This window comes from Chlamydotis macqueenii, chromosome 20 (genome assembly GCF_036417535.1).
Source record: "Chlamydotis macqueenii isolate bChlMac1 chromosome 20, bChlMac1.mat, whole genome shotgun sequence".
Taxonomy (NCBI): domain Eukaryota; kingdom Metazoa; phylum Chordata; class Aves; order Otidiformes; family Otididae; genus Chlamydotis; species Chlamydotis macqueenii.
The window spans coordinates 936,916-962,500 of record NC_141575.1 but is presented as its reverse complement, the minus strand read 5'-3'; the positions used below and the strand labels follow the sequence as shown (position 1 = coordinate 962,500).

Sequence of the window (25,585 nt, the reverse complement as noted above, 5' to 3'; positions counted from 1 at the left end):
CACCAAGGATGCTGGGTTTTAAATACCGTGCAGACCCAAATGCCCACGGGCCGTGAGTGAACGGTCGCGGGCCGCGGCCGTGCTTCCAGGAGGCCGTCCCGTCCCCGCGAGCAGGTTATTGGGGGGGTTGCCGTTGGCCAGCGTGCTGCCGGGCGGCCGCGGCCGCGCCGGGGCCCTGGCACTTCCGCTGCCATTAGCGTGCCGGTGGCTGCGCTGGAAGTGATGTATTGTTGTGTTCTTTCCCGTCCCCTCTGCACCTTAATTCCACGATGCATTGAAAGGTCAGTGAGCTAAACAGTAATAAACTCATAGGTTGATATACTGAGGAATAAAAAAGGGAAACAATAGCCACCGCATGTGAGCTTATATGTCAAAAAATACATATATTATTCCCGTATTCAAACGAAGAGTAATTTATAAAGGCAGGTGCTGGTAGGCGCGGACGTGTTGCCAGCGGATAGCAAGGGTTCCTCCTTCTGAGGAGCCCCGGCGACGCTGTGGCTCCTTCTCAGCCGGTGTTAACAGCATTCAGCCGGCAGCCAGGGCGGCCGCTGCAACCTGCCGAGGAGCTGCGGCTCCGCTGGCGGCAGAGGAGTTCATCAGCGGTACCGTCCCCTGCCCCCAGGGACACCAGGCCCTATTAGTTGTGCTGATCTGCTTCCTATAGTTCATAAGGAGAGATCTGAATTAACACACAGCTTAATTCTTGTTAGAACCAGTTAATCAACTCGTGGCTTTGCCATTCAAATGAATGACGCGTCTCACTCAGGGGCAAAACAAATGTTACCTCCCCCCGCACGCACTCCGTCATTCCTTTGTCTGTGGGTTGTCTGCAGGCTCCGCGCTCTGCCCCGGGTGCGTTGGACGCGGGAGCGCTACTCAGTCGTGGGATGAACGCAGCGTGCCACCCCTCTGTCACCGGCCGGCAGACCTGCGCGAGGGTGGCGTGCGAGGCACCTCGGTGGCTTCGCCGTTGCCCTTACCTGCTGGGTTTCTTCCTCTGGTGCTTCAGGGCTCTCCCCAGCTCCCCCGGTCTCCACCGCAGACACCAGCTTCTGCGTTTAAACCTTGGGGAACGCTTGCTGTCCTTCACAGATTTGTCCACGGAGGGCTGGGGATTTTGAATATGAATTTACGTCTGGATGGATAGTGTCGTTTTGGACAAAGCCCTTTAATCTTTGGCCTGTTCGTGGAAGCAAATGATGCAGAAATTGTAGCAATTGTACCAAATTACTCCACTGCAGATTTTGGCCTGGCGTCTTGCGGCATCAGGGGAGCAGAGCGGGACTGCTGCGGCGATACTGGGAGGGTGAACAAGCTTTGTAGCAGAAATGCAGCTGGGGAAAACCAGCTGGAACAGGGCAAAACACGGACTGCGAAACCGTCCAGAGGTAAAAAGAAGAAACAACAGCAGAGATCATTCCTGAGAAAGGAGCAGGAGCTGGAGCGGGTTAAAATCAGAGCATTGCTAAACGTGCCGACACCAGAGCAGAGCAGGAATAAGATAAACAGGAGGAGGGGCTCACCAAAACAACACGGAAAAGTCATCCCCCTGTGAGCAGCACCGCACGGGCCGGGAGCGGGGCGAGTCCAGGGAGCAGGAGGGGGCGAGGGACAGAGCTGTCCTGAGGCAGCCACGCTGGCTCCATGCAGCTGGGGTGGGCGCGGGGACCACCACCCCTCCTGGCGCCAGGACCCTCGCGTGCGGCATTGCCCTCCCTGCCCACCTGCACCCGGGCCACGGCAGGGCTGTCCGCAGCACGCGTGTGCCGGCCCAGGGGCGCGGCGGGACGGTGCGTGGGGTTGTCAAACCCCGCTCATCTGTGGACCCCTGAACGGGCAACAAAAATAATTCAGAGACATGATGAGACATCTTTATTATTCTCATGAAATTATATGGAATTATAGTTTTAAATGAAGGTGACAGGTTTCAAATGTGTATTTTAGAGCAAAATGAGCGCTGTGCTTGCTTCAGTTGGGAAAGCTGGCCAGTCAGGGGGTCGCCTCCCCCTGTGCGTGGGGTTTAGGGCATGGGGGTGAAATCTGTACGGGGGCGGCTGCCGTTCCCGGGCAGCGCAGCGCAGCAGGCAGCAGTGCTGGTGCTCGCTCAGCGCGTGTGTGGCAGCTGCAGGTGGGTTTGGAGCCCACAGTGCTGCGCGGAGCAGAGATGGGTGCGGGCGCCCGTGCAGGTACGTGGGATGCAGCGGCGGAGCCCCAGGACCCGCTCGTCCAGAGCACGAGTGCCTGCTCTTACTCAGACCTAACGAGATGAATTGGGCTGGGGTGCACACGGCTGCATTACGTCTCTGACGGAAATGTTGATTCAAGGAGCCGCAGCTCTAGTGATTTTGCACTACTGTAATTATTTTCAAACTTTCTTTTCGGCACTGTTGATAACAGCGTGGCACCGTGCCAGCGTGACCTGATTAAACTCACAAATTGTCAGCCTTCATCTGCAGGGCGCAGGAGAGAGTGCTGACTGAGCATCGCTTCAGAAATTCTTGGTCTAAAACAAAAATTAGATTTAAAATGTTGTTCCCAACGAGCCAGTGCGAGAGCACTGGCGATTTCAAACACATACTCCGTATTCCGGCATCGCGATAGCAGCCACGTCCCCGGGCAGCCAGGGGAGGTCTGCTTTTTGCCTGACGTCTCCTGTAGTTGAGGAGCGAGTGGCCCCTTTTTCCCTGGGCGCCTTAAACCAGCGCCTGGACCTCGCAGGAGGGGTGGCGTCCAGGGGTACAAGCCTCCTGAAGAGTAGCGTAGTGCTTAGATCCAGTTGGAAGGAATTGATAAGCAAATCAATTATTTCCAAATGGATCATGCTCTTACTTTGCCATGTGGTCTTGCATCGAAGTGATGTAACGTACAGGATCATGCCAGCCTTGCGTACATCTAGCTCTCTTGGAGAACAACTGGAAGGCGTGTGTGTCTGTACCCATGCACGGGAGGAGGGTGCCCGTGGGGTGCCGCGGCAGGGCTGGAGGAAGGGCCGGGCCGCGGGCAGGGCCGGGCCCCGCGGGGCAGGAGGGCTCTGCCGGAGGGCTCCTTGCAGGCGTGCAGCGAGCGGGCGGCGGCCGGGCAGACGCAAGAAATACTGACTGTGTTTTCTCTTGTTCTCTCTTTTCTGCCCAAGGTTTGAGCATCCGAGGAGCCCAGGAGGAAGACCCTCCCGATCCCCAGCTAATGAGACTAGACAATATGCTTCTGGCAGAAGGAGTCTCAGGTCCGGAGAAAGGTGGGGGATCGGCGGCAGCAGCTGCAGCCGCAGCAGCCTCAGGAGGGTCTTCAGATAACTCTATTGAACACTCAGATTACAGAGCCAAATTGACCCAGATCAGACAAATCTATCACACAGAGCTGGAGAAATATGAACAGGTCAGACATCAGCCTCTCAGTTGTACGTGTACCTGCCGCTGCTTCCTCCGCACCTCCGCTTGCCAGCGCCCGCCGCTGCCCAGCTCCGGACCACGTCCCCTCCTCCCCTTCCCCACCCCACTCTCCCCGTAAAGAGCCGTGACGCTATGGGAGTCCGTCGGGCTTCCAGGAGCCGCTCACTGGACCCAGGACGCATGTCGTGCATGCCTGAGTGTTTTCTGTTGTCTGTAACTGCACCAAAGCAGCGCCTGAGCCCGTGTTTCTCCCCTTCGAGCCAGCCCAGAGAGGGAGAGAAGCGGAGCTGTCTGTCACTCGGTGCCACTCTTGTGCCCCGTGGTGAAGTGTGGCAAGGCTGGGCCTGGCGAGCCGCGCAGCGCAGGCAGGAGAGGGCCGTGCTGGCCATCTCAGCCCACAGGAGCAGGTGGCAGGAGGCTCCGGTGCCAGGCTCGGCCGTGGTGGGTCGGTCGCAGCAGGTTGCAAGGGAGTGGGCAGCGAGGTGTGGGCACAGCCCCTGGCCCCGGCTTCGGGAGCTGCCGCTACGGATAGGAAATACGGAAATCCCAGTTCAGGCAGCCACCGGCACTCGGTGTCTTTGTGTGGAGCGCAGAGCGTGCTGTGGGTTTATGTTCACTGCCCAGACCTGGTGACCTGCCACCTGCGCTGGTGGCACCGAGAGCGGCTGTCACGCGCTGCTGGCTGGTGCTGGGCGCAGCGTGGCTCCTGCCCACGGGGTGGGGGCTGTGCCATCCCGGTTTCCCTGTCATCCACGGGAGAGGCCGCTCTGCCTCCTCTGTTTGCTGGTTTTGTGATGAACAATGGCGTGAAAGGAGATGGGCGAGGGAAGAATGGCAGGAGATCTCTGGCCCTCGCAAGCCTCAGACGATGTCTTCATTTCCCCTCCCAGAGGTGTCCTAATAAGGCTTGTAAGCCCTGAGCCTCGTCAGCTCAGCGAACCTCGTCAGCTCAGCGAACCTCGTCAGCTGGTGGTTTCCCGAGCTGAGCCGGGGAAGTCCTGCGCTTGCCCCCAGCCCATCACGGCGAAGCGTTGGGCTGTACAGACCAAAACCACAAAAGAGATGTGGAGGCAGTGGTAAAACCACTCAAAACCACGAGGGCGAGGAGGAGAGTGCACCGTGCTGCCCAGCCCCTGTGGGTCCCCTCCCAGCCTCGCCAGTGCCCGGCGGGGCCTGGGTGCCTTGATAACTTTTATTTTAGTTTCCCTTTTTTGTGTGCGAAGACCCTCTGAAGGGTCTCTGACTACTTTGCTTTGCTTTTTTCTGCCAGCAGAAGCAAAGGCGCGGTCTGTGACAGGCCATGCCGACACAGCCCACTGGTGCTGGCCGAGCGTCAGCTGTGGGCAGGAGCGATGGGGTGGTGGGGAGTGGGTGTGGGGCACCCGTGGGGCACGGAGGGGCTGGAGGGGGCCGGTGCCTGCCGGCACAGTCCGTGCAGCGTGCTGCTGCAGAGGCTGGCGGGACGGTGGCTTGGCTGGCACGGGGCTGGTGCGGTTCAGGTGCCGGTGACACAGCGAGGCTCAGATGCCAGCAGCGCTGCCTCGTCTGTGCCGTCTCTTTCACTGAGGTGTTCAAGCGGTGAACAAATAACTGAGCAAGTCACTGACAGGGGCTTTGTGCAAATCTCCTTTTCTCCCTCAAACCAACCCCCTCTGCACCCTCCAAGGACCCTAAATGTCCCGCGCGGACCCTTGGGCTCTGCTGGCACGGCGGGGCCCGGCGTGCAGCTGTAGCGCTGAGATGGGGCTGGCCGTCGGTTAATGAACGCTGTTCGGCAGGAGCGTGGCTTGGAAAACCACAGGGCGAGGGGCTGGAGACAGATGTGGGGCCACAGCCGCAGCAGGTCGGTGCTTGCAGCCGTCTCCTGGCACGCGTCCTCTGACTCTAATACGTTTAATGATGTGGGGGAAGCGGGAGCATTTTTAGCCCCGTAGCTCCATTTACAAAGGTTTCGGCTGAAATGTCACAGCCATCCGTCTGCACCACGGGAAACTTTGGAGGATGCTCGAGTGCTGCTGGGAGAGGGAGAGAGAGGTGGAGCTGATCTGACGCATGCACGCTTCCCCGCTAATCCTGACACCCAGCAACCTCTGCTCGGCAGAAATGTGGTAATGTCCCCAGCCTCGCAGCAACCTGTCTCCTGCCAGCTTGTCTCAACGCGGAGCCCGTCTCCGCAGCCAGCAGGCAGCCAGGACTTTGCATCTCCGCTTCCAGTGGCCGCAGGTTCCTGAGATGTGGGTGCCGTCCTGCAGCCGGGGCGCAGCTCAGCCCCCGCGCAGGGAGCAGTGCCTGCCGTCCCCTTTCCTGGTGCAGCCGCTGCCACCACCCCACGGCAGCCGACAGCGGGAACCGGAGCGGCCTCCTGGAGACGCTTTCCAGGCAGAGTTTGATCCTGACATTTGTTGCCAGTTAGGGGAATGCGCTCAGAAGGAAAAAAAAAAAAAAGAAAGAGAAACAGAAAGTGTGTCACGCCATCACACAGCTCTCCCCGCGCCGTGCGCCGGGAGAAATGGCCGTACACAGGCAGCGCCTTCCATAATTTACAGCTGCTATAATAGAGATGACATATTGAAAGCTATCTTCTATAATTACACTCAAATACATTTTTTGCTGTAGGCAAAAGTACTGTCGGGGTCCCAGGCCTCCTGGAGCAGCTGGGAACCTGCTCCCTGAGTTCACAGATGTCTTCTGAATTCACCCCAAACCGGGGTGAAGTGTGGCTGTGTGGAAGGCACCAGCAGCCCCACGGAGTCCCGGCTGGCCCCGTGCCCCTCCAGACTGTTTTGGGCCCTTTCCTCTCTTTTTCCTGTGCTCGTCTGAGGAGTCTTGATGAAGCGACAAGGCTAGCAGGAGCATCCCCCTCCTGCAAGGCTTCTGAGCAGGTTAACAAGGCCATCACTTACAACCTGACATTGTTAATGGTCTCGGGCACCAAGCAGAGGCCTGAAAAATAGTACGGAAAAAAGGATCAACTGGCTCGGATGCTATGAATAAACAAGAGAGAACAAGACAAAGCATCGGAGTCTTCTGAGCTTCCGCTCCGCTGCGCTGAGCAGCTCTGCAGATGGGAGGTGCTGGTCAAGATCAGTGCAAAGGCTCTCGGCGTAGCTGTAACCCAACAAAGTCTCCTCAGGCAATTCAAGTAAATTCAGGGAGAGAGTTTTGCTTCTTGGAAGCAAGAAACTCACCTTAGCTTTGAAACATCCAAATTTTGATACTATATTTGTGGAGAAGTCATTCTCTTAGAAAAGACATATCTGAAAATACTTTTAATGCAGCAGTTGCCATTTTATTGTACTTTAAGCCTGAATTCCCCAGATCTGCAAACAAGGGCGCGTGGCAGGCTGTGTGCCTGAAGTGTCATTTCAGTGCCGAACGCTCGGACTCGGCTGTGTCTCTGGGACGGCCAGAGCCGCTCCCTCGTCTCAGGGAGGGAGTTGCTGGGTTTCGGTGCCTGCGTTGCCTCACCTCTGGCATGGTTTACCCGGTGAGCCAAAGCTGGTGCTTTGCCGTCGGTCGGATGGCTGAATCCAAGCTGTTGCACGCTAGGGCCGTCCGGGCAGCTCGGCAGACGCCGCGCAGGAAGGACATGGTTCTGCTGCGGCGAGGCCGGCGGGAGCAGGCACTGGCCCAGTTGCCTCCCCTGCTGGGGGCTGCCGTGCTTCCCCGGGGGCTCGCAGCCCTCTGCCGCACCAGGCCGCGATCCGCCTCGTGGGTCTGCCTTTGTGCAGGCCAGAGCTTTGGCATGGGAGGAGAAGTAGGTCAGCTGGGACAACGCCGGCTCTCCCTGGGCGAGAGGAGGGTGGCCGACGCTCAGGGCAGCGGCCCCGTCTCTTCGGCCTGGAGAGGGGTCGGCGGCTCGTCGCCTCCGCGAGCTTGGCTGCCTGAAATGTCAAAACAGAAAGAAAGAAGATAGGCGAATGAGAAGGGAGGGCGAGAAGCGTCAAACTGCGTAACCCGGAGCTCAGGAAGTCCTGAGGAAGGCGGGGAGCGGCGGCTGGCCGGAGGAGCCGGCGGTTCCGCGCTGGCCGGGAGTGGCGGGGAGCTGGCGCGGCCTCCGCACGCTGTGCCCTCCCCGAGCCTCGCCGGAGCGCTGCCTCCAAACGGGTGCCGCAAGGATGTAAATTAGCCTGTAATTTACTTTCAGTAGTGTAAAGAAAAAAAAAATCACTTTGCCTGAAGTGTATGCATCTTTCTTAAGGGTGTACCCAGATTTTAATTATCTAAATGTAAATACTTAACGAATTTTACTTAGAGTAATGAGCTAAAGTGCACACTACATAAATGAGATGTTCTAATTAATCATGTATGAACTACTGGTTTAAAGAAAAGCTATGTGAATTCTGCAAATGTTGGGCTATTGCCAAATTGCTAATCAGCATTTGCATTCATAGATGGCTTCACTTAATAAGTTGTGAGACGTTCAGCAAATGTTGTAGGAAATGATGAGTTTTTAGATGCATAAACTTTTAACTTTTAACTCTTTCCCGTGCATGATCTATTGAAATGTGGGAGAATCCCTCAAAATGTAGCTGCCAGACAGATTACGGAGGTGTTTTTCCCCCGGCTTTAGAGGAAAAAGGGGAGCTAGCGTCAAACAGCTATGTGGCCTGTGTGGCCTGGACGAGATGCTTGCGGTGCTTTCTCCACGGGATTTACTGGCTGCTGAGCATCGTGCTCGTCGCCTGTTACATTAGATGCACGAGAGCGAAATCCTTGGCCCTATTTGGCTGTGACGGCGGCCCAGTGACGTGTTACGATGGCTGGCCCGCGCGCAGACCTCCCGCCGGTGTGTCAGCCTCGCGTACATCCACCTCCCTCTGATAAGGGCGCGGGGAGCAGAGAGCCGTTTGCCTCACGCTGCCCGCAGACCCCGCGGTGGCCGGTGCCGTGCCCAGCCCCTCTCCTCAAGAAGGGAGTAGGTTAGTGCCCAAAACGTGCTGGAGTACCAGGCTGGCCCCGGGACGGGATCAGCTGCGTGGCCACCGTGCCGCTCTGCCCAGCAGACAGCAGTCCCAGGGTTTGTTTTTGAAAGAGATAGGGGAGACATAAATCAGCGGAGTTTGTGGCAGCTTCCCGCCTGCGTGGGGACGTTGGGATGGCGGCGTGACAGCCGCTCGGTCATGCGGAGGCTCGGCTCAGGCGGCGTCTGTTGATGATGCACCCTGGAGAAGTTGATATCATCGTGTCCGCTCACCTGTGTAGTCTGGGACTGGTAATTGATGGCTCCTCGAGCCTGCCCTTGTCCAGCAGCTCGGCGGCGCGGGCATGACTTCGCTAAACCCCCCCGTTGAGGGGACACGCGGCGTCTCGGCAAGGCCCAGAGACCCTCACCTGCTGCGGGGCTTGGCGAGCTGCAGGATGGGCAGCCCTTGGCAGGTTTTTCTCGCTTGGCTGCTGAGCATGAGCTGGTCCCCGCTGGCACGCACCTCCTGCCTGCAGCCATAGCACGTGCCCACCCCGGCCTCTCTTCCCCAACGCGGTCTGGCTGGGGGCGTGCAGACGCTGGAAGGGGTAAGCGTGGCAGGAGCTGGGCCGCGGTCGCTCAGCTCCCCTGGCTGCCGCAGGACGGTCCCGGGTCTCGCATCTGTGCGCATGCGGAGGGGACGGGGCAGCGCGAGGGTGCCCCTGCCCCCTGGTGCTGCCTCCCCCTCGACAGCCAGAGCTTGTGTCCTTGTGGGACAACACAGAACTGTTTCTGACCCTCCCATTCCTTTGCAGGCGTGTAATGAATTTACCACACACGTGATGAACCTGCTCAGAGAACAGAGTCGGACACGTCCCATTTCTCCCAAGGAGATTGAAAGGATGGTGGGCATCATTCATCGAAAATTCAGCTCCATCCAGATGCAGCTCAAACAAAGTACATGCGAAGCAGTAATGATTTTAAGATCAAGGTTCCTCGATGCCAGGTAAGGCAGAGGCGAGCGCTGCTGGCTCTTTCTGGTGGGGGGCAGTTGCTGGGCGGCCCAGGGAGAGCCTGGCCCTGCTGGGAGAGGGTGCTCTGCCCCAGCAAAGAGCCATGGCCCCGTCCTGCACCCAGCAGCTGCTGTGGAAGGGGGTTCCTTCCCAGAGCTTCCCTAAACAGCCATAAACAGCCACCTCCCCTCTGCATATTGCAGTGCAAAGACTGGGCTTGTTTACCCAGTGCTGCTTGTTTACCCTGCTCATGCGGGAGTCACGGAGGATTTGTGCAAAGGGCTGTTTTGTCACCCCAGCCGTTATGTTAGGGGCTGCTGGTACCGACGTCTCGCAGCATAAGGCCAGCCTTGCAAAACACTGACCCCGTAATGGAAGAGCCAAGTTCTCTGGGAGGGATGTGCCCACGGGCGGCGCTGACGCTGGGTTAGCAGCTGTGCTCGCCCGAGGTAAGGAGGGCGACAATGCCTGCGAAAGCCAGATCTGCTGGCCCCTCTCCCAACAAGCTGTCGCCTGACGGGGTCGCGGGAGAAGGCAACACCTTCCGAACGGCCCACAGCCAGCGCACGCATCCCTCTCATGCCCGTGTCGCTGCCCACCACAGCCCGCCGGCCCCCAAAGCAGGCTGGGCTTTCTGCAGGCTGCGTGCAGGCAGGCAGGCGGGGATTGAGAGGGGGTTTCCAGGCACAGCCAGCTTTGTCTGGAAGCCCTGATGAGGCGAGATGCCGATCCCGGCCCCATCCCTTTCACAGGGCTCCCCTCTGCAGGGCAGGGCCCTGGCAGCTGGCGGAGCAGGAGCTGGAGGAGCAGCAGGCACCACGCAGAGCCTGCCTTCAGCAGCGAGCGCACGCTTCACACCTGAAAGCTGTGAGGAGCTAAACAAGAGCAAAATAATTTTATTAACAAGGAGGTCACTGGCAGGTGTGGCAAATTAGGGTAATTACAAACAGTTGGAGGAAATGTCTGTGGAGAGCTCAGTAACTGCAAAAGGTAAAGCTTGCAGATGCACGTTTTAAAGTGATTTCTTTAAAAAGGAGGAAGGTAAATAAGGCAAAATGAGCGGAAGCACAGTAATGAGATAAACATAGCTCTGGGGAGCGAGTCTGCCTGCTCCAGGATACAGCGCAGTTAGCAGCACCGTGATGCCGCTGGAAGAGCGCGCTGGGGATTGCGCTCGCTGCTTGCTGGCCTCGGGCGCAGGCAGTTTGATTGCAACCAGCCCTGAGGGGAAGGGAGCTCTGAAGGCAGTGTTTAACTGGTGCTTTCCAGAGGGTGTTCTGGGGAGAAGGAGCGCAGCTGGTGTCGGCTCAGAGGGAAGGTGTTGCAGCCGTGCAAGTGCTGCCGCTGTAACCCGTGCGGCAAGAGTGCGGCAGCGGGACGGCTGCCTGCGCGCCAAGGGGCTGCGGTGCTCCCCGGCCGGCGCTGCCTTGCACCGGGTGCTGTGCTTCAGAAAGGCTTTGTGTTCCAACCAGGCCGCGAGTCTGCACGCCTCGGCGCTGGCACACGCGGTGTGAGAGCCCAGGCCCTGCCCAGCCCGCGGCAGAGGGGTGCACAGATGGGTCTCCCTCGCAAAGCCCCGAAAGCCCCTGGCTGAGGGAAGCCGATTAGCTCAGTGGGTGCCACCTAAGGACACTGCGGCCACCCTGCCCTTTTCCACTCTGCTCACCCCCGACGCCTGCGCGGAAGCCCCAGCTGACCTGCTGCCCAAGGTGGGAGGCTCCTGAGGCTGCTGCCGGCATGATTTCGCAGCCGGGAGGTTCAGGTTGGGTTGTGTATTTGGGTGCGGAGGTGCTGCGGACCCGCTGCCCAGCTCAGTGCCCTGCCTCGCCGTTCGCTTCCTCGTGCTTTCTGCCACAGCGCGCGCCGTGGCCCGTCAACCTGCGGGATGCAACCCTGCGCAGAGGCGGATGGCGGAGCTCAGGTCCCTGCGGAGCCAGATGTGGGCATCGCAGCCCGCCGGCCCCTCCGCACAGTGCCCAGAGTTGGAGGGAGGGCTGCCCCGGGGGGATTGGGGTACTGAGACCGTGCTGTTACAGTGCCGCGTGCTGCAGCATGGACACGTGAAACAAGGGTTGCTTCCACCCCAGCTGACCCTGCCGGAGCCCTGTTTGCATCTGGAAGAACAGCTGTGGTTTTCTTTTCTCGTTTCAGACGGAAAAGGCGTAACTTCAGTAAACAAGCCACAGAAATATTGAACGAGTATTTTTACTCTCACCTCAGCAACCCCTACCCCAGTGAAGAAGCCAAAGAAGAGCTGGCAAAGAAATGCAGCATCACAGTATCGCAGGTAGGCAGCGGGTGGGAGCGGGTCCTGGCCCTGTCCCTCTGCACCCCAGGCAGTGCGTCGACCTCTCGCTCCCCTTGCAAAACTGCCGTCTGCCTCCGGGCTCTGGGCTGTGCTTCCAATGGAGGCGTGCGATACGGAGCAGGTCCCTGCCCGGCGCCCCTTCGTGATCCCTTCAGGTTTGGATTGCTGCCCGTGGTGACGTTCAGCAGGGTGGTGGAACGTGACTGGGCTCCCCAGGAAAGGCAGCGTGCCTGCGGAGGGCTGGGCTTCTGCTGGGGTAAAAGGAGCGTATGTGTAAAGATGGAGATAGAAGTTGAAAGGCTGTAAGGTTGGCACCCTACTTCACGTCAGCTTTCTCTTTGCACAGGCAGTAAGATTCCTTGCTGAGCCTTACGGTCTGTTATGAATTCTTTACAACTTACCGTGGTTTCGGGGGAAGGCCGGTTTATTGACAAACATATAATCTATCTCTATAGATCAGAATTTCTTTGATTGCTTGAAGCTGTTTTTCTAAGCCAGCCAGCAATTCAGCCTCTTGATACACTGAGGTGACACGAGCGGCGTCTCTGTAGGCAGATTTGCTCCTTTTATCACATGTAACAGATGTTACTGTGAAGTTAATGCAAGAGAACCAGCATCTTCCCCATCAGAGATGTGCGCTGTCGGTGGCTATGGCTGCGTTCTGTACCGGCCCAGGTACGTTTGCAGCACTGCTCTGGTGTCTCGCAGCAATGTTCTGGCCGATGAGGCCGCTCCATCGAGCTTCCCTTCACCTTTCCTTGACGAGATGGCTTCAAAAGCAAGACAACGCTTGGCATTTCTTGCCAGTAGGTTTGATAGAAAACCAGGTGATTCCCTCAGCAGATCTGGCTCGTGCAGCTGGGGAGCGGTTGCATTGGGTGGCAGGGAAGGCTCAGCAGCAGTTTCCAAGTTCTCCAGCCGCCCCGCTGCCCACTGCCAGGGCCGGTGTGCCTTCTCCTCCCAGCTCCATCAGCTCCGCTTATCAATATTTCAGGTCCTTTAGAGGAACAGTGCCTGCGGCGAGCGTGTTAACTATTCATGATTGCAGGCTGCAGTATTGGCATTATTAGCAATGCAACCTTTAGCTTTATAATTAAGACCTGAGTTGAGATTTACTTTATAGGTCTCCCTTGAATGCATGAAAAATTCAGGCACTTTATTGAAGACTTTCAAATGAAAGGCCGCCCAGCTCCCCCGGATTTGGTATTGCTTAACTGGCTGTGGATGCACCCTCAGTACAAAGCCCAGCAAAACTGCCCTGTGACGTGAGAGGCCAGCGGAGACCCGTGTGTGCCCTGCTCCCTCCTTGTCATTCCTCGGCACGCAGCACGAACTGTGCTCCGAGTGGGATGGGGAGTGTGCGTGCCCGGTGCCAGGGGAGGGTTAGGGCTGGAGATGGGGACAGTTTCTCCCCGTCCACCTCCGAGTGGCTGTGGTAATGAGCAGGAATTCTTGGAGGGAATTTCAGCACCAAGCTCATTCTCTCTTGTGTTGGCCCAAGATGGTTCATAGCAATTCCTCCAGTAAGCGGTGTCCAAAAATCTGGCCACGTGAGCAGAGGCAGCCTGCTGTGTGTTAGGAGAGGCAGCGCCATCGGCACCAACTTGGGGAAACCGACAGTTCTCCTGCTCTGCTGGCAAAGTGTAACTGGGAGAGGTCACACGGCAGAGCACAGCGGGCTGCTGAAGAGACGTCTTCTGTCCACGTGGTGGGCGGTGGATTGTGCCTGGCAGAGGAGGAGTTGGTGATCCTGGAGTGGGCAGATAAGCAGCTAGATCTAGATAAGGCTGAACTGACTGAGGGAAATGAGATGGAACATTTGAGGAGCCATAACTGATTGCTTCCAGTGCTAATAGATCTGATTTCTTTCTTAATTGGTTGGTTGATAAGATTTAATGTATATGTTGTAGAATGAAATAAAAGGCAGGCGGATGGTCCAAAAATGTAGTGGCAGCAGCGAGCCTGTGACATGCCTGTGGGTTTGTCTCTTTAATATTTGATACGAGCGTGAATTAGCTGTTTCTTGAATCCATTAGAAGTCGGGTGAGCGATGGCCATAGCTGCGGTGCGTCCTCTAGCAGCGCGTGCAGCGTCCTGGGCTTTGCCAGGCGCCATTTCCCAGCCTGCGGCGAGGGCGGCACTGACCGCACAGCCCGGGCGCTGGCTCCGGCGCTGCGTCTCTGGGGCCGTGGCCGGAGCTTCGCTCTGGCGAGGTGTTGTAAATGGGTAGGGAAACCTCGGGATGACGGGAAAGCCTGAAAATGGGGCAGTGCATCATCTGATGGGAGTGGAGCACACGTGCGAGAGCGGGAGTGCCTGTGGTCGGCTGGGTGCTTGAGCTCATGATGGATCTGCTGTCACAGATGAAAATGTGAATCCTACGGCTGTCCTGGCCTGTGATTTTCAAAGGCGCTTCCAGAGGCCACATGGCGCGACCGTGGGGTGCAGTGGTATTCACTGGGTCAAACTGGGCTGGAGTTGTCTTTGTTTGTACTGGAAAATGTGTAACTTTCTGAGGCCATCTGGCAGAAAAGCTCTGAGCAAGCACTGTGGAACAGCCCGGTGCACGCTGCTCTGGGGGGCGGCAGCCCGGGGATGCAGCCCAGAGAGCGGGGGCGAACAGAGCAGTCGTTTAACGTCTGCGGGAGCCTCGTGGGGGATGAGCAGTGGCATCCAAGTGAGTGCCTGAGCTGCACCCCGCACAGGGCGTGCATGCAAAACCTCTGAGCACAGGTATCGCCGGCCTCGACCGGGGTCCCTCAGACACCCCCGTGCCTGGCACCCTGCCCTGTTCGCCTCTCCTGCTACAGGCGCCCCAGACCTGCAGAGAGCTGGAAAATGGAAAACAGGAGTGTTAACGGATGGCTTTCCAAATGCCTGGATGTTGTGGTTCATGTCTGATGGAGAGGCTTTGTCCTTTTCCTGGCTGAGCCAGGCTTCCCCCGTAGCCTCTCCTAACGATGGCCCAAGGTGTTTCCTCCTTGTACTGTCAGTGCCTTGTAAGTGCTGGGGGCCCATTCATGGCAGAACATTTTCTCCCTCAGACACTGAATTAGTGAGTGTTTTGGGCCTCCTCCCCCCAGATTAAGCAGCTCACTGGAAATCTTGCTGCCATAGCACTTTAGTGAGCTGCAAAGAAAATTGTGTCCCAGCATCGTTTAGCTGCCGATGGGAGATAGATGGTTTCAGTTTTGATATTGGTGTTTAAAATAATATGTAGAGAAGGTTTTTCAGGAAAAGCATAAAGACAAACTATTTATTAAGACGAACACCTCGCACAATTTCATTTTTAGGAGTACGGAAAAGGTAATTCTGGGGAAAAAAATGTCCTTAACAGAGAGCATCGTTGGCTGTAATTTAGAGCTCCCCGATCAGCACGTGTTCGAGGGAGATAAACTCTATCATCTGTTCTCCCCTTTCCGCAGCTGCGAGGCTGATGTTTTATACTTTTGCAGATGAGCCTCTTCCAGGGTGTCATGAACAGCCACCAGTCCATCATGTGGGCTGCAGAAAGGGCAGAGTCATTGCTGAAAGCGTGTCAGCGGATTACAGCCATAAAATTTTTCACTGCTTCAAACAAAAGAAGGATGTGCTTGACAAGAGAATGTATTTAAAATTCTTCTGGAGAAAGAATGCAGGAGCTGGCTTTGAACACCTCTCCTGCCCCTGCTCCTTCTGAGTCCGTGTCTGTTCCTGTGGCACATTGACAGGGGTGCGAGGGCTCTTACCCCTGACTTCACCTGGGAAGCACGGAAAAAAAAAGATGCAAACTTAATTACATCATTTCTAGAGGTAAAATTCTTAGCTTTAGGTCATGTACCATAGTTGTGCCACACTGCTTCCCAAAATGTTCTGTTCTGTGCAATTTGGTTCGGTGTGGAACATAAGCTGTGTGCTGCAAACTCTCGGCACCGCAATGGAAGAATCTCCGGGTCCACGAATACGTAGTTCACTAACTCCAGCAGTGATGCTCTGATGTCAGCTGCGTCTTCTGCAGAACGAGCGCTGATTTATCCCGTGAAGTCAGCCAGTGCGCAGACACGAGGCAGGCCTGCCCCGTCCCAAATCCCACGTTAGGCATCTTGATGATATAAGTAATAATTTATTGTCTTTTTATTTAACATTGCAATTAACATGATAAATAAGTGCAACAGTATTGTTTGAAATGTAATATACAATTAAGCCCAATTAATTAATTGGCCTTCAATGATCAGGAGGAGAAAGATGTTCATTGTTTTTTTATGTGAAGAGATAGTTTGTTTTAATGAAAAATGTGTTGTGAAGCAGCTCGCGATGGGGACAACTTTCATTTTTAGGGTGAGCGTGAGGCTGGGTGAGGAGCCAGGGCACGGCAGCTGCTCCCGGTCCCAGTGCTGACTGTGGGGCAGCCCAGCACCAGCATCCAGCCCTGCCCTGGGCTGGGGCCCGCGGCGCACAGGGGAGCCTGCAGGCAGCCAGCACAGCCCCGCAGAGCAGTGCCGTGGCGGTGAATCCAGCCGAAACCCTGCCTGGCGCAGCCTTCCCTTGAGCGGGGCCCTGGCCCTGTCCTGGCTGTGTCCAGCCGCCCGCGTTGGCCGTGCCCGCCCAGTTGCGGCCGGAGCCCCTGCGTGTCGCCAGACCGTAGCACGCTGCGCTGCGGCCCCTCGCCAACGTGTCCCGTGGGAGAGCCAAGAGTCCTTGGGCCAGGAGCAAGGGGACCTGGGTGCCGACCGCGCTGCCCCGCAGCAATGCTGCGGTTTCTCGGGCAGCCCCGGTGCCGTGCTCTGCCGGCGCGCGGGGCGAGCGCTTTAATCTCAGGAATAGTTTAACATTTCTGGATGTTCATTTAGATGTGGTATGCGGGTTAAACATAACGTACGATCACTGCTCCTCTCATTGCTTCCAATTAAACCTTGCTTGTTAGTTTAACCTCTAGGTAATCCCATCAAACAATTGATGTCAAGGAAACACTGCCCACAGTGGCTCTGGATGAGTGGCCATTAATTTTAATTGCCTTGATATTAAAGATTAAGAAGTATTGGGACTAGCAGAATGGAAACGATCTGATGTCAAGCAAATCCACTCATTGAGGCTTCCCCAGGCTGCTGGTGATATTAAAATTTTACTGTGAGAATTAAATAAACCTTTATTAGTGATGGCTGTTGTTTGATTGGTCCAGGGGCGTGCATAAACAGAGGGGTCTCGCACACGTTCCTGGACATACAGTTGATGTACAGAGATTCCTCAATTATGAAACTGTTAATAAAGCATAATCTGATTGTCCACAATAATTATTTGCTAGGTTTCATTAATGTATTATTGCTTCTCTGACTGACAAGGCAATATTAAGTGCAATATATAGAATCCAGTGGAGTATTATCTGGGGGACAGAATATATAAGGTGCCTTTTGGATTGCCGTTAAAGCTAGAGGCTTTCCTTTAATTGTGTTTAAACAAAAGCTAGAGCTACAGAAAACACAGCAGGGTTTGTCTCCTGCCTGCAGCGGGGTGCCTTACCGGACGCGGGGCTGGAGCGCAGCGTGTGGGAGGTGCTGCCGAGCTGCTGTGGGGCTGCGGGGCCCAGGGGGTGTGGGACCCCCCACCACCTCGCCCCACGCCAGGCGGCTGGGTCCCTCACTGCAGGGGTGGCCGGTAACCGCCAGTTATTACTGGTGCCCTGCCCTTTACCTGTGTTGTAGCGGATGCTTTCCTGTCTCTGCATCGTTGGCCGTCGTCGGTGTTACAAACTGGGTTTGTTGTTTAGGAGCTCTGATACGCAGCTGAAGTTGGACAAAGCCGCTGAGAAAGGTTGTACGAAGTTTTCCGGGCGGCTCTGGCCGTGACCTCTGCGTGGGTTAATAGTCGGTGCCCCGTCTTGGCTTCAGTACAGTGTCTTCAAAGGGAGATGACAGAGTGGCTTTTCAGCCGTTATTGATTTATAGGATTCCTTTCATTTTCAGCCAGCCAAACACGATTCTATGAGTGGGCTGCCGAGGTTGTTCCAGCCCAAAAATAAAGAACAATTGCTCTCACTGCCCGCATGCCCTCACCCAACCGGGCCTTGGTCCCCCTTCAGCAGCTTTTGGGGTCTTGCACTGATTTTGGTGACAAATGGCTCCTGGTAGTAGGAGACAAAGCTGTACTAAACACCACAGCGAGCTCCAGGGTAGGCGTCGTCATGAAAGAATCACCCCTCATGCATCGGTTTGCCAGCAGAGAAGCAGAGCCAGATCACGCTCATATCCATAGCAGTGTTTAACTGGTCTGCGGTTCCTGCTTGGTGAACTGGAGTACGCGGCAGATACGGGTTGGGAGCTGGGGCACGCGTGTTTGCTGGACCAAACATGACATTGTGGAGGGATCATGGTTTGCCAGGTCAGGTGCTTTGTGTCCTTCACCCTCCCCACCTCTCTCCTCTGCAGGTGTCCAACTGGTTTGGCAATAAGAGAATCAGGTACAAGAAGAACATCGGGAAGTTCCAGGAAGAAGCCAATCTCTACGCGGCAAAGACGGCTGTGACCGCAGCGCACGCCGTGGCCGCAGCCGTCCAGAACAACCAGACAAACTCCCCCACCACACCAAACTCTGGTGCGTACCCAGCGCGTGCGTTAAAGCATCCCGACGGGCTGTCCGTAAAGGAAGGCCCGCGATGCACCCCAGCGCGTTCGTCGGGCTGAGGAGGCTGCAGCTCCCTAGCAGACCTGGTCGTGGCCTGGGGAGCGGTACCGAGCCCACGGACCCCCAGGCTGGACCACTGCAGGGGCTGGGCGCTGCCGTAGGTGGTGCCCACGGCTCCGGCGGCAAAGCTCCGGCGGCAAAGCTCCGGCGGCCCTACGGGAGCAGAGCCACGTAATTCCCACAGTGGCGATGTCTGCCTGGCGTGGGCTTCTGGCAGCTGCTTTGTTTCCGTAGATGTTTTGAGCTTTTTCTCATTCAGTGAAAATAACATAAAATGAGGCAGCTCAACAGCTCCGAGCCTGTTTTTGTAGAACCATTATACTTATTGTCAAGATAAGAACAAAACAGAGGAATATTTTAACATGCACTAATTACAATTTAAACTCTGGGTTGCCTGAAACGGAGTTGATACTCTATATGTAAATCTAAGGATGCAGCTTTTATTTTGGAGTTGCTCTACCACGTGTTCTTCTGCAGTATTTAAAAATTGTCTTCCTAGTGTGTTGTTGACGTTTTGCAAATCTAAGCACTAAATTAGCAGGGAGTCTGTAAAGAGGAAGTCACGTTTTTGGGCTCCAGAGGCAAAGGTTTCCACGAAGCACAGATGTGTTTGGCGCGATTTACGCTGAAGTTTTGCTGCAACTTAGCTGTAGACAACTTTTAAAGGGTATAGCGATCAACGGTAAAAAAACCCTTTAATTGAAAGAAAGTAAGAAAAAGGTTCCTCCTCTGATGGTAATAAATCGGCTAATTGGAAATTACCAGCCATTTCCTTCTGAAGGAGACATTAAGTGCAGACTCAAAATGAGTTTTTCTGCGAGTGCTTGGTGATAGCATCTCACGATGAAGCGATCCCGGAGGAAAGCTCTCCGCATGAAACCCTGGTCTTGTACAGGCTGCCACTCTTCCAGAGGGAAGAGCTGACCCGGGTCGCAGGGCCAGGCCGTCCCAGCGTCGCGCTCTGGGCCGCGGCTGGTGCGGTGCCGAGAGCCGGCAGCAGCCCCCGCCGGGACGCGCCGAACCGTTGGGCGGGGGGCCGGCGGCCCAAGCTGGCCGGCGCTGGCCCGCAGCTTTCCCTCCGCTGTGCGCTGCCTTTCCTTCTCCTCTCCTGTCTGCTCCTCCCCTGCCCTCAGGTCTCTGGGGTTGTATATTTGCAGCTCTCTGTTATTCAGCTACCTAACTCTTTCCTTTCCAGGTTCTTCTGGTTCTTTTAACCTCCCAAATTCTGGGGACATGTTCATGAACATGCAGAGTCTGAATGGGGATTCTTACCAGGGGTCCCAAGTCGGAGCCAATGTGCAGTCACAGGTAGGAGAAATGCCCCACAGTAGGGCCTTTCTAGCAGGGTAGGGTTTGGGCTAAAAATTCCACCTTACTCTGGCTCGATTCAATGGTCTGTGCCTCGCTGCAGAGTGGAGGCTGCGTATTTCCGAATGTGACCTATTCCTACCCCAGCATTGAATTTCACAAAGATAACGGAAAGAGTGATTTTTTTCTGATTGAAACTTTAAGCTTTGTGAATGCATTCGGCTCTGGCTTGAGCTCATGGAATGGGATTGGGTGCATCTGACTTCCATGGACACTGCAAATCCAGTGAATTTTCTTTCTTTTTTTCCTTTTCTTCCCCCCCCCCTTTTTTTTTTAAAAAAAGAAAATCTTCCTTTCATTTATTGGACAAACCTTTATTTATTTATTTATGTACATGTCAGAACATACCTAACTGAGCTGTTAAAATCCAACTCATCCTCAGTCACGGTTGCAGTCCTTTCAGCCAGGGCGAGCTCCACGTTCTGGATGCCGTAGATGCCGTAGTCTGTTCCCACACGTGCAGGCACACACAGACACATAAATATGCACAGCGCTTTGCGGCAGCCACTTAAGAAGGACCTCCAGGACGCACTGCTGCGAGGAAGGCGTTGTTTGGCTGCTGGGAGCAGCAGAGATGTATGGCTTTTAACATGCGAGGATTTGCTGAAATTCTGCCAGTCATTCCTGATTGATAAATCTGCCTTCATAGAAGATGCTAAAGCCTTTTGGCTCACATAATTCAAAATGTTGCCTATTGTAAGTGATGGTGTTTTAATAGATTGGGAATGATGAATTTTGTTTCCCCTTACTTTAAGGTGGATACCCTGCGTCATGTTATCAATCAGACGGGAGGATACAGTGATGGCCTGGGAGGAAATTCACTGTACAGTCCACATAATTTAAATGTGAGTACCCAGGGGAGCAGTGCTTTGAGAGCCATAAGCACGGTGTCAGGTAAATGCAGTCGTTAATACGTGTATTAATTACTCTTGCAGTAGTGTTTTTTTAACACCACGTCTTTGGGGATGAACCACAGAATAGCCCTTGATGCGGCTATGAGTCTGGGCGACCTAAGAAGAGAGAAATTCCTAGAGGGTGACTACCAGCGATTCGAATTTTTATATTTTTCAGCCTTCCGAGTTCAAAAGTAACAGCCTCGGAGAGAAGGCTCTTGTTCCTCCACGGAGATGGCCGAACTGCTGCTGTTGTGTTTGTTACCGCCCGCAGTCGGACGCCAGCACTTTTAGCCATTCCAAGGGAGCGGGTTCTTCCCGTGTTTGGGAAGTACCGCTGGCCTCGTTACCGCAAACGGGAGGGAGCAGCGGGTCTGGCAAACAGCTGCCAGTAAATTGAGGGATTTTAGGCTTGCTGGCGCTAGGTGCTAAACGTCCTGCCTCTCGCTGTAAGCAATGGGATGTGACAGTGCTCAGAGCCGCGCAGGCTGGACCCTGTGGCCTGCGCACGAGGCGCCAGGATAAATAAAGGCAAAGATCTGTTCTGCTGTCGGCATGAACGCCTGGATGAAATGCCACCCACAGCCGCAGCCTCTGTGGCGAGAGCTGCATGGCAGATCCTTTCATCTTTCATTTCCAGCTTGCTTTTCTCATTTAAAACTTCAACAATTAATGCTTTGATTTTTTTTTTTACGCGTTTTGTACTTGCCTGAGAGGTGACTTTCATTTGTTTTCCTTCATAGTCATGGACTTCAAAATGAGCACAGGGGATTCCCTGTCCGGCGACCCTCTCCCCATCCCGGGGGCTGCTCCTGGTTTCACGACCCGCTGCGGGTCGGGGTGCGGGTGCTGAGAGGCGCCGGGAGGTGCGGAGAGGGTGGCTGCGGGAAAACAGGGAGAGCCAGGGTGAGATCCTGCAGCCACAGGGAATGGCAGGTTTTCCCCCCTTTTTGGGTTTCCACTTGCCATGAGAGTAAATATTAATGATTTAAAATGTGATTGAAGATGTTCAATTGTAAAGGGAAAAAAGTACCATTAAATACTCAAATCTTCTACATTTGAAATGTCAAATCTTTCTTTTTGGGTTTATAAATAACTCATAATAACCCACAACAAACCATATAAAAAGCCTTTTAGTTGCATTTCTCCTTTTTCATTTAAGTGTTTTGAAATGCTTCAGAGAATTTGCGATATCCTTATCAACATGATAAAATATGAAACTGTGATTGCCTGCAGCATTTTACAGACATGAATTCCATCTTCGCTGATGAGGCCTGATAAGGCGCTGTTGTATAATACAGAGCATAATCTCAAACCACCAGAGTAAGGATTAATTTATTTGAAAAAAAGAATGCTTGCTGACAACCTCTCCTCCAGCTGCCAGGCTGAGTAAAAATATTGTACATTTGTTGTTTATAAATTTGGATAAAAGAGGAATGATGTTTACTTCAGATGGAATATCTTTAGACTCGTATCTGCACAAGAGTTTTTCTTTCTCTAAGTAGATTTTCCTATCTTTAAGAAATAAAAAAGCAGCGGTGCCTGTGCGTTTGGAGCAGGCTTTGTGTGTTTTCAGCCTGTGTCTGAACAGCTGGGCGCTGTAAAGCCAGTGGTGAGGTTTCAGCCTTGATGCGATTGCAGGTTGCTGTTGCCGTTAATTTTACTTAAGAGAAGCCAAACGTTTGAATTTGTCGGGATGAGAGCGCCTCTGTTTGCTGTTTTTATCTGCCGAGGAGATGGTTACCGAGGCTTCCTCCTCCTCCCGTAGGAGCCGTAGAGCGTTGTCTTCCGTCACGATAGATGAACGATTTGTTGATGTAAGATCTAGCCAGGCCGGGTGCAGGGCTTGGGTTCGAGGGCCGGCTGTGACGAGGGGCGACGGCCGGGCTGGCTGGGAAGTCCCACGCGACGCCATCGCTCGCTGCCGCCCCTTCCTCCGAGAGAGCGCGGTGTCACCGCGGCCCAGGGTGCCGAGCCAGGCCGCTGATCGTTTCGGTAACGAAGCACGTCATAAAGCCATTAGCATAGGCTAACCTTTCCCTGCCGGGAAGCGTCCCTGCCAAGGCCGGGGGCGGCGGCAGCGCGGGGCCGGGGCGGCTCTCGCGGGCCGTGCGGAGAGGCCTCCCCGTCACTTCCACTCAGCGTCCCCCAACTCACGAGCCCCGCGCCTCCCTCTTCTTGACTGACACAAAAATATGTAGCGACAAGCTGTCTGCCACAGCAGAAATTTGATCAGACATTGATTTCAGCAATTGCCTCAATCGGCCCAGACATAAGGCAAATTTGTTCCTGAGCGCTGCTCTTGCTGATGCAGGTCTGACGCGGTGAGGGCCGGCGGCACGCGGAGACGCGGAGCGGCGTCTGGAATAGGGGCTGCGTTTAGAGATAATTGGAAAACCCATGCGAGCAGCCCCTTTCCGCCTCGCAGCCCCACGTTGGTGTGCTGGCGGATCCCGTTTGCAGGGACCCCGGCTCACCGGCTGGAGCAGCTCTGCCGAGGGCTCTGCCGGGAGGAGAGAGGCAATTCCAGAATTTGGGAAGCGAGGGGAGACAAGGAGGTTAAACGCCATGGCCCCAGACTCGTCTTCTCAGGGGAAAAAGCTGAAGTGTTGGCTAAAGGGATGTTCTTCATTAAGGCGCGGATGTCTGTGCAGAAATCCCCAAGTCCTAATTGCGGCTAACATCTGGCTGAGCGGCGTCTGGTGCCTCGGCTTGCCTCTCCGCTGCAGGCTCGGCCTTGTCGCAGAGCGTGCTTTCAGCGTCCCTCGCGCAACGCCCGCTGCTTTTTCCTGTCACAAATTCTGCAGCCAGAGGGAGGGCAGGAAAACCTCCTTCCCAGAGTGTCTCCTGCCCAACCCCGGGCTCGCCAGCCGGATGTGTTCAGCGTGCGGTGTAATTAATATGCACAATTGTATCAATTGAATTGTTTTTCCCTTTTCAGGCTAATGGAGGCTGGCAGGACGCAACTACTCCATCTTCTGTGACTTCCCCGACAGAAGGGCCGGGAAGCGTGCACTCTGATACCTCTAACTAATCTCCTAGCAACACTTTTTCCCTGGGCTGAGATGCCTTGATGAGCGCATTCAGAGTCACAGGAGAAAAAGGAAAGAGTTTTTTGTAGCCAACCACCTACAGCTTTACTGTAAAACCTTGTCTTATTAGAAAACTTGGTAAATCTGTTTTTTAAAGGTATCATAATCATTTGTATTTATACTTAAAACACACAATGTTAAAAAGCACTTTATCCAATTAGGCCAAGATTTAGCGTTGTTTATAGCCCTGTAACTATTTTATCATAATTTATTATCAGCAGTTTTAACGATGTTGGTCTAACAGTTGCCAATTACTTGGCCTTAAGGGTAAAAGTACAGGACAAGCTTCACCTCAGCAGCAGGGGCAGACACAGAGACACCTCACCGAAATTTACCTTCACGCCTATTTCCATGGGAAGTCGAAATGAACCGCAGATTTGGCTGTGTTTAACCCTTTCGTATCTCTCTCAGAGTTGGAATAAAAAGAGCTGTTTGGTTATTTCAGTTAACAATGGTTGCGTTTAAGAATCCTTATTCATCACATTTCCGTTGTGATCTATTGTCGTACAAATTAAATTGGAACCCAGGAGCACCTTTTCTTGCTAAGACTGCCCGGACCCCGCGTCTCCTCTCTGTGTTTCGGCACCGGATGTAGGTTGTTGGTAGGAGACGAAGACCCTTGCTGCCGAGCTCCGGGAAGGCCACGGCCCGGGTTTTACAGTACGAGCTAGGTGCTGCGCACGCTGCCGCGATCGGTTACCTCTTCTTGGCAGCAAACCGCAAACAGGCAAAGGAAAAGAGCGAAGGAAAAACGCACCATCATACGGAGTGTTGTACATAGTGTAGCAAAAGAGTATTTATACATCTCACCAATCAAACACAGCTTTATTACCTCATGCGAACTCATACAAACCAATAGACTTTCAACATGTTCTGTAGCTTAGAGTGCTCACTTACTACCTCTGAAAATACTCACGCTGTAGTTTGTCTCTTTCTTATCTTTTTGCATCTTGTAATTAACTCTTTGTTTCCCCATGAAATGTAATGTACATTGTAATCTTTTACAAGAATCAGGGTTGCGCGGGCAACTTACACAGCAGCGGAAGTGGGAACATGGGCTCTTAGGTTTGACACAGAACAGTGAAACTGTTGTAAATACTGAGAAACATTTTGAATGTTCTTCATCTTGTTACTAACCCACGCAGAAACCAAGGACTCGTTGTGATGCATACAGACTGCAGTATTCGGTACTGTACCCCTGTGTGACGGGGGCCTTGCTCTCTCTTTTGTATCGTATGCGATTCTGAAACTGATTGAGTCATGAGAATAATTTGTGGCAGTGATTCTAATGTATTAAACCGTTTCGTGTTACTTTCTAACTGGATTACACCCTGGATTGAAAAGTCTTCCTCGTGGTAGTTATATGTAGTTTCAAACATGAATAAACTTTTTGCTTTCATGATCAAACGTTGTAATTTCTTCCGGCTCAGTCTAAGCCAGACCGGGAGACGGGTAGCCAAGCTGGCAGGAGGCAGGAGCCGAGCGTTTCTTTACAGACCGGTGGCTCCTGGTGCCCTCTTGCCTGGAGAGGGCCGCACATGCCGGCCGGCGCGCCCCCTCCGCCGGCTGCCCCGCCAGCCCCTGCCCGCGCCCACCCTGCTCTGCTCGGGAGCAGCGCTCCAGCGGAGGCGAGGGAAGGGGTCAGGCCTTCAGATGGGTTTAGAAATCGTCCTCATATTCACTGCTAATTACCAGCTTTATTTAACATTAACTTTGGAACTACAGCCTTGGCCAGCGAGTATAATGCGATTATAAAAATATTTTTCTTTATTAAAAAAACTTTTTTGGAAGGACACATATATATAAATGCTAATGTTAAATCTTTTTAATAAAGTAAAGGTCAATAACAGGTAATAGCCTATTTACCATATCTCAAGGAAATTGACTCACAGGAAATCAAATTAACGTTAATCACTTGCAGCAAATGGTCTTTGATAAATACAACTACTGACTCCT

The 25,585-nt window shown here is 54.2% G+C and overlaps 1 protein-coding gene across 6 annotated transcripts in view; it reads left to right on the top strand.

The window, feature by feature from the left end:
• Positions 1 to 25,030, top strand: part of PBX3 (PBX homeobox 3) — a 111,298-nt gene extending 86,268 nt beyond the window's left edge. For 5 of the 6 annotated variants that reach the window (XM_086763794.1, XM_086763796.1, XM_086763793.1 and 2 more), the window contains 7 exons: positions 3,137 to 3,378; positions 9,114 to 9,304; positions 11,463 to 11,598; positions 18,021 to 18,186; positions 19,472 to 19,584; positions 20,400 to 20,489; positions 23,479 to 25,030. In XM_086763794.1, coding sequence (XP_086619920.1) covers positions 3,137 to 3,378; positions 9,114 to 9,304; positions 11,463 to 11,598; positions 18,021 to 18,186; positions 19,472 to 19,584; positions 20,400 to 20,489; positions 23,479 to 23,571 — 1,031 coding nt within the window. In that variant the 3' untranslated portion in view covers positions 23,572 to 25,030. The remainder of the gene's footprint in view (positions 1 to 3,136; positions 3,379 to 9,113; positions 9,305 to 11,462; positions 11,599 to 18,020; positions 18,187 to 19,471; positions 19,585 to 20,399; positions 20,490 to 23,478) is intronic. The other variant, XM_086763797.1, reaches the window with a different exon arrangement.
• The last annotated feature ends 555 nt before the right edge of the window (positions 25,031 to 25,585 follow it).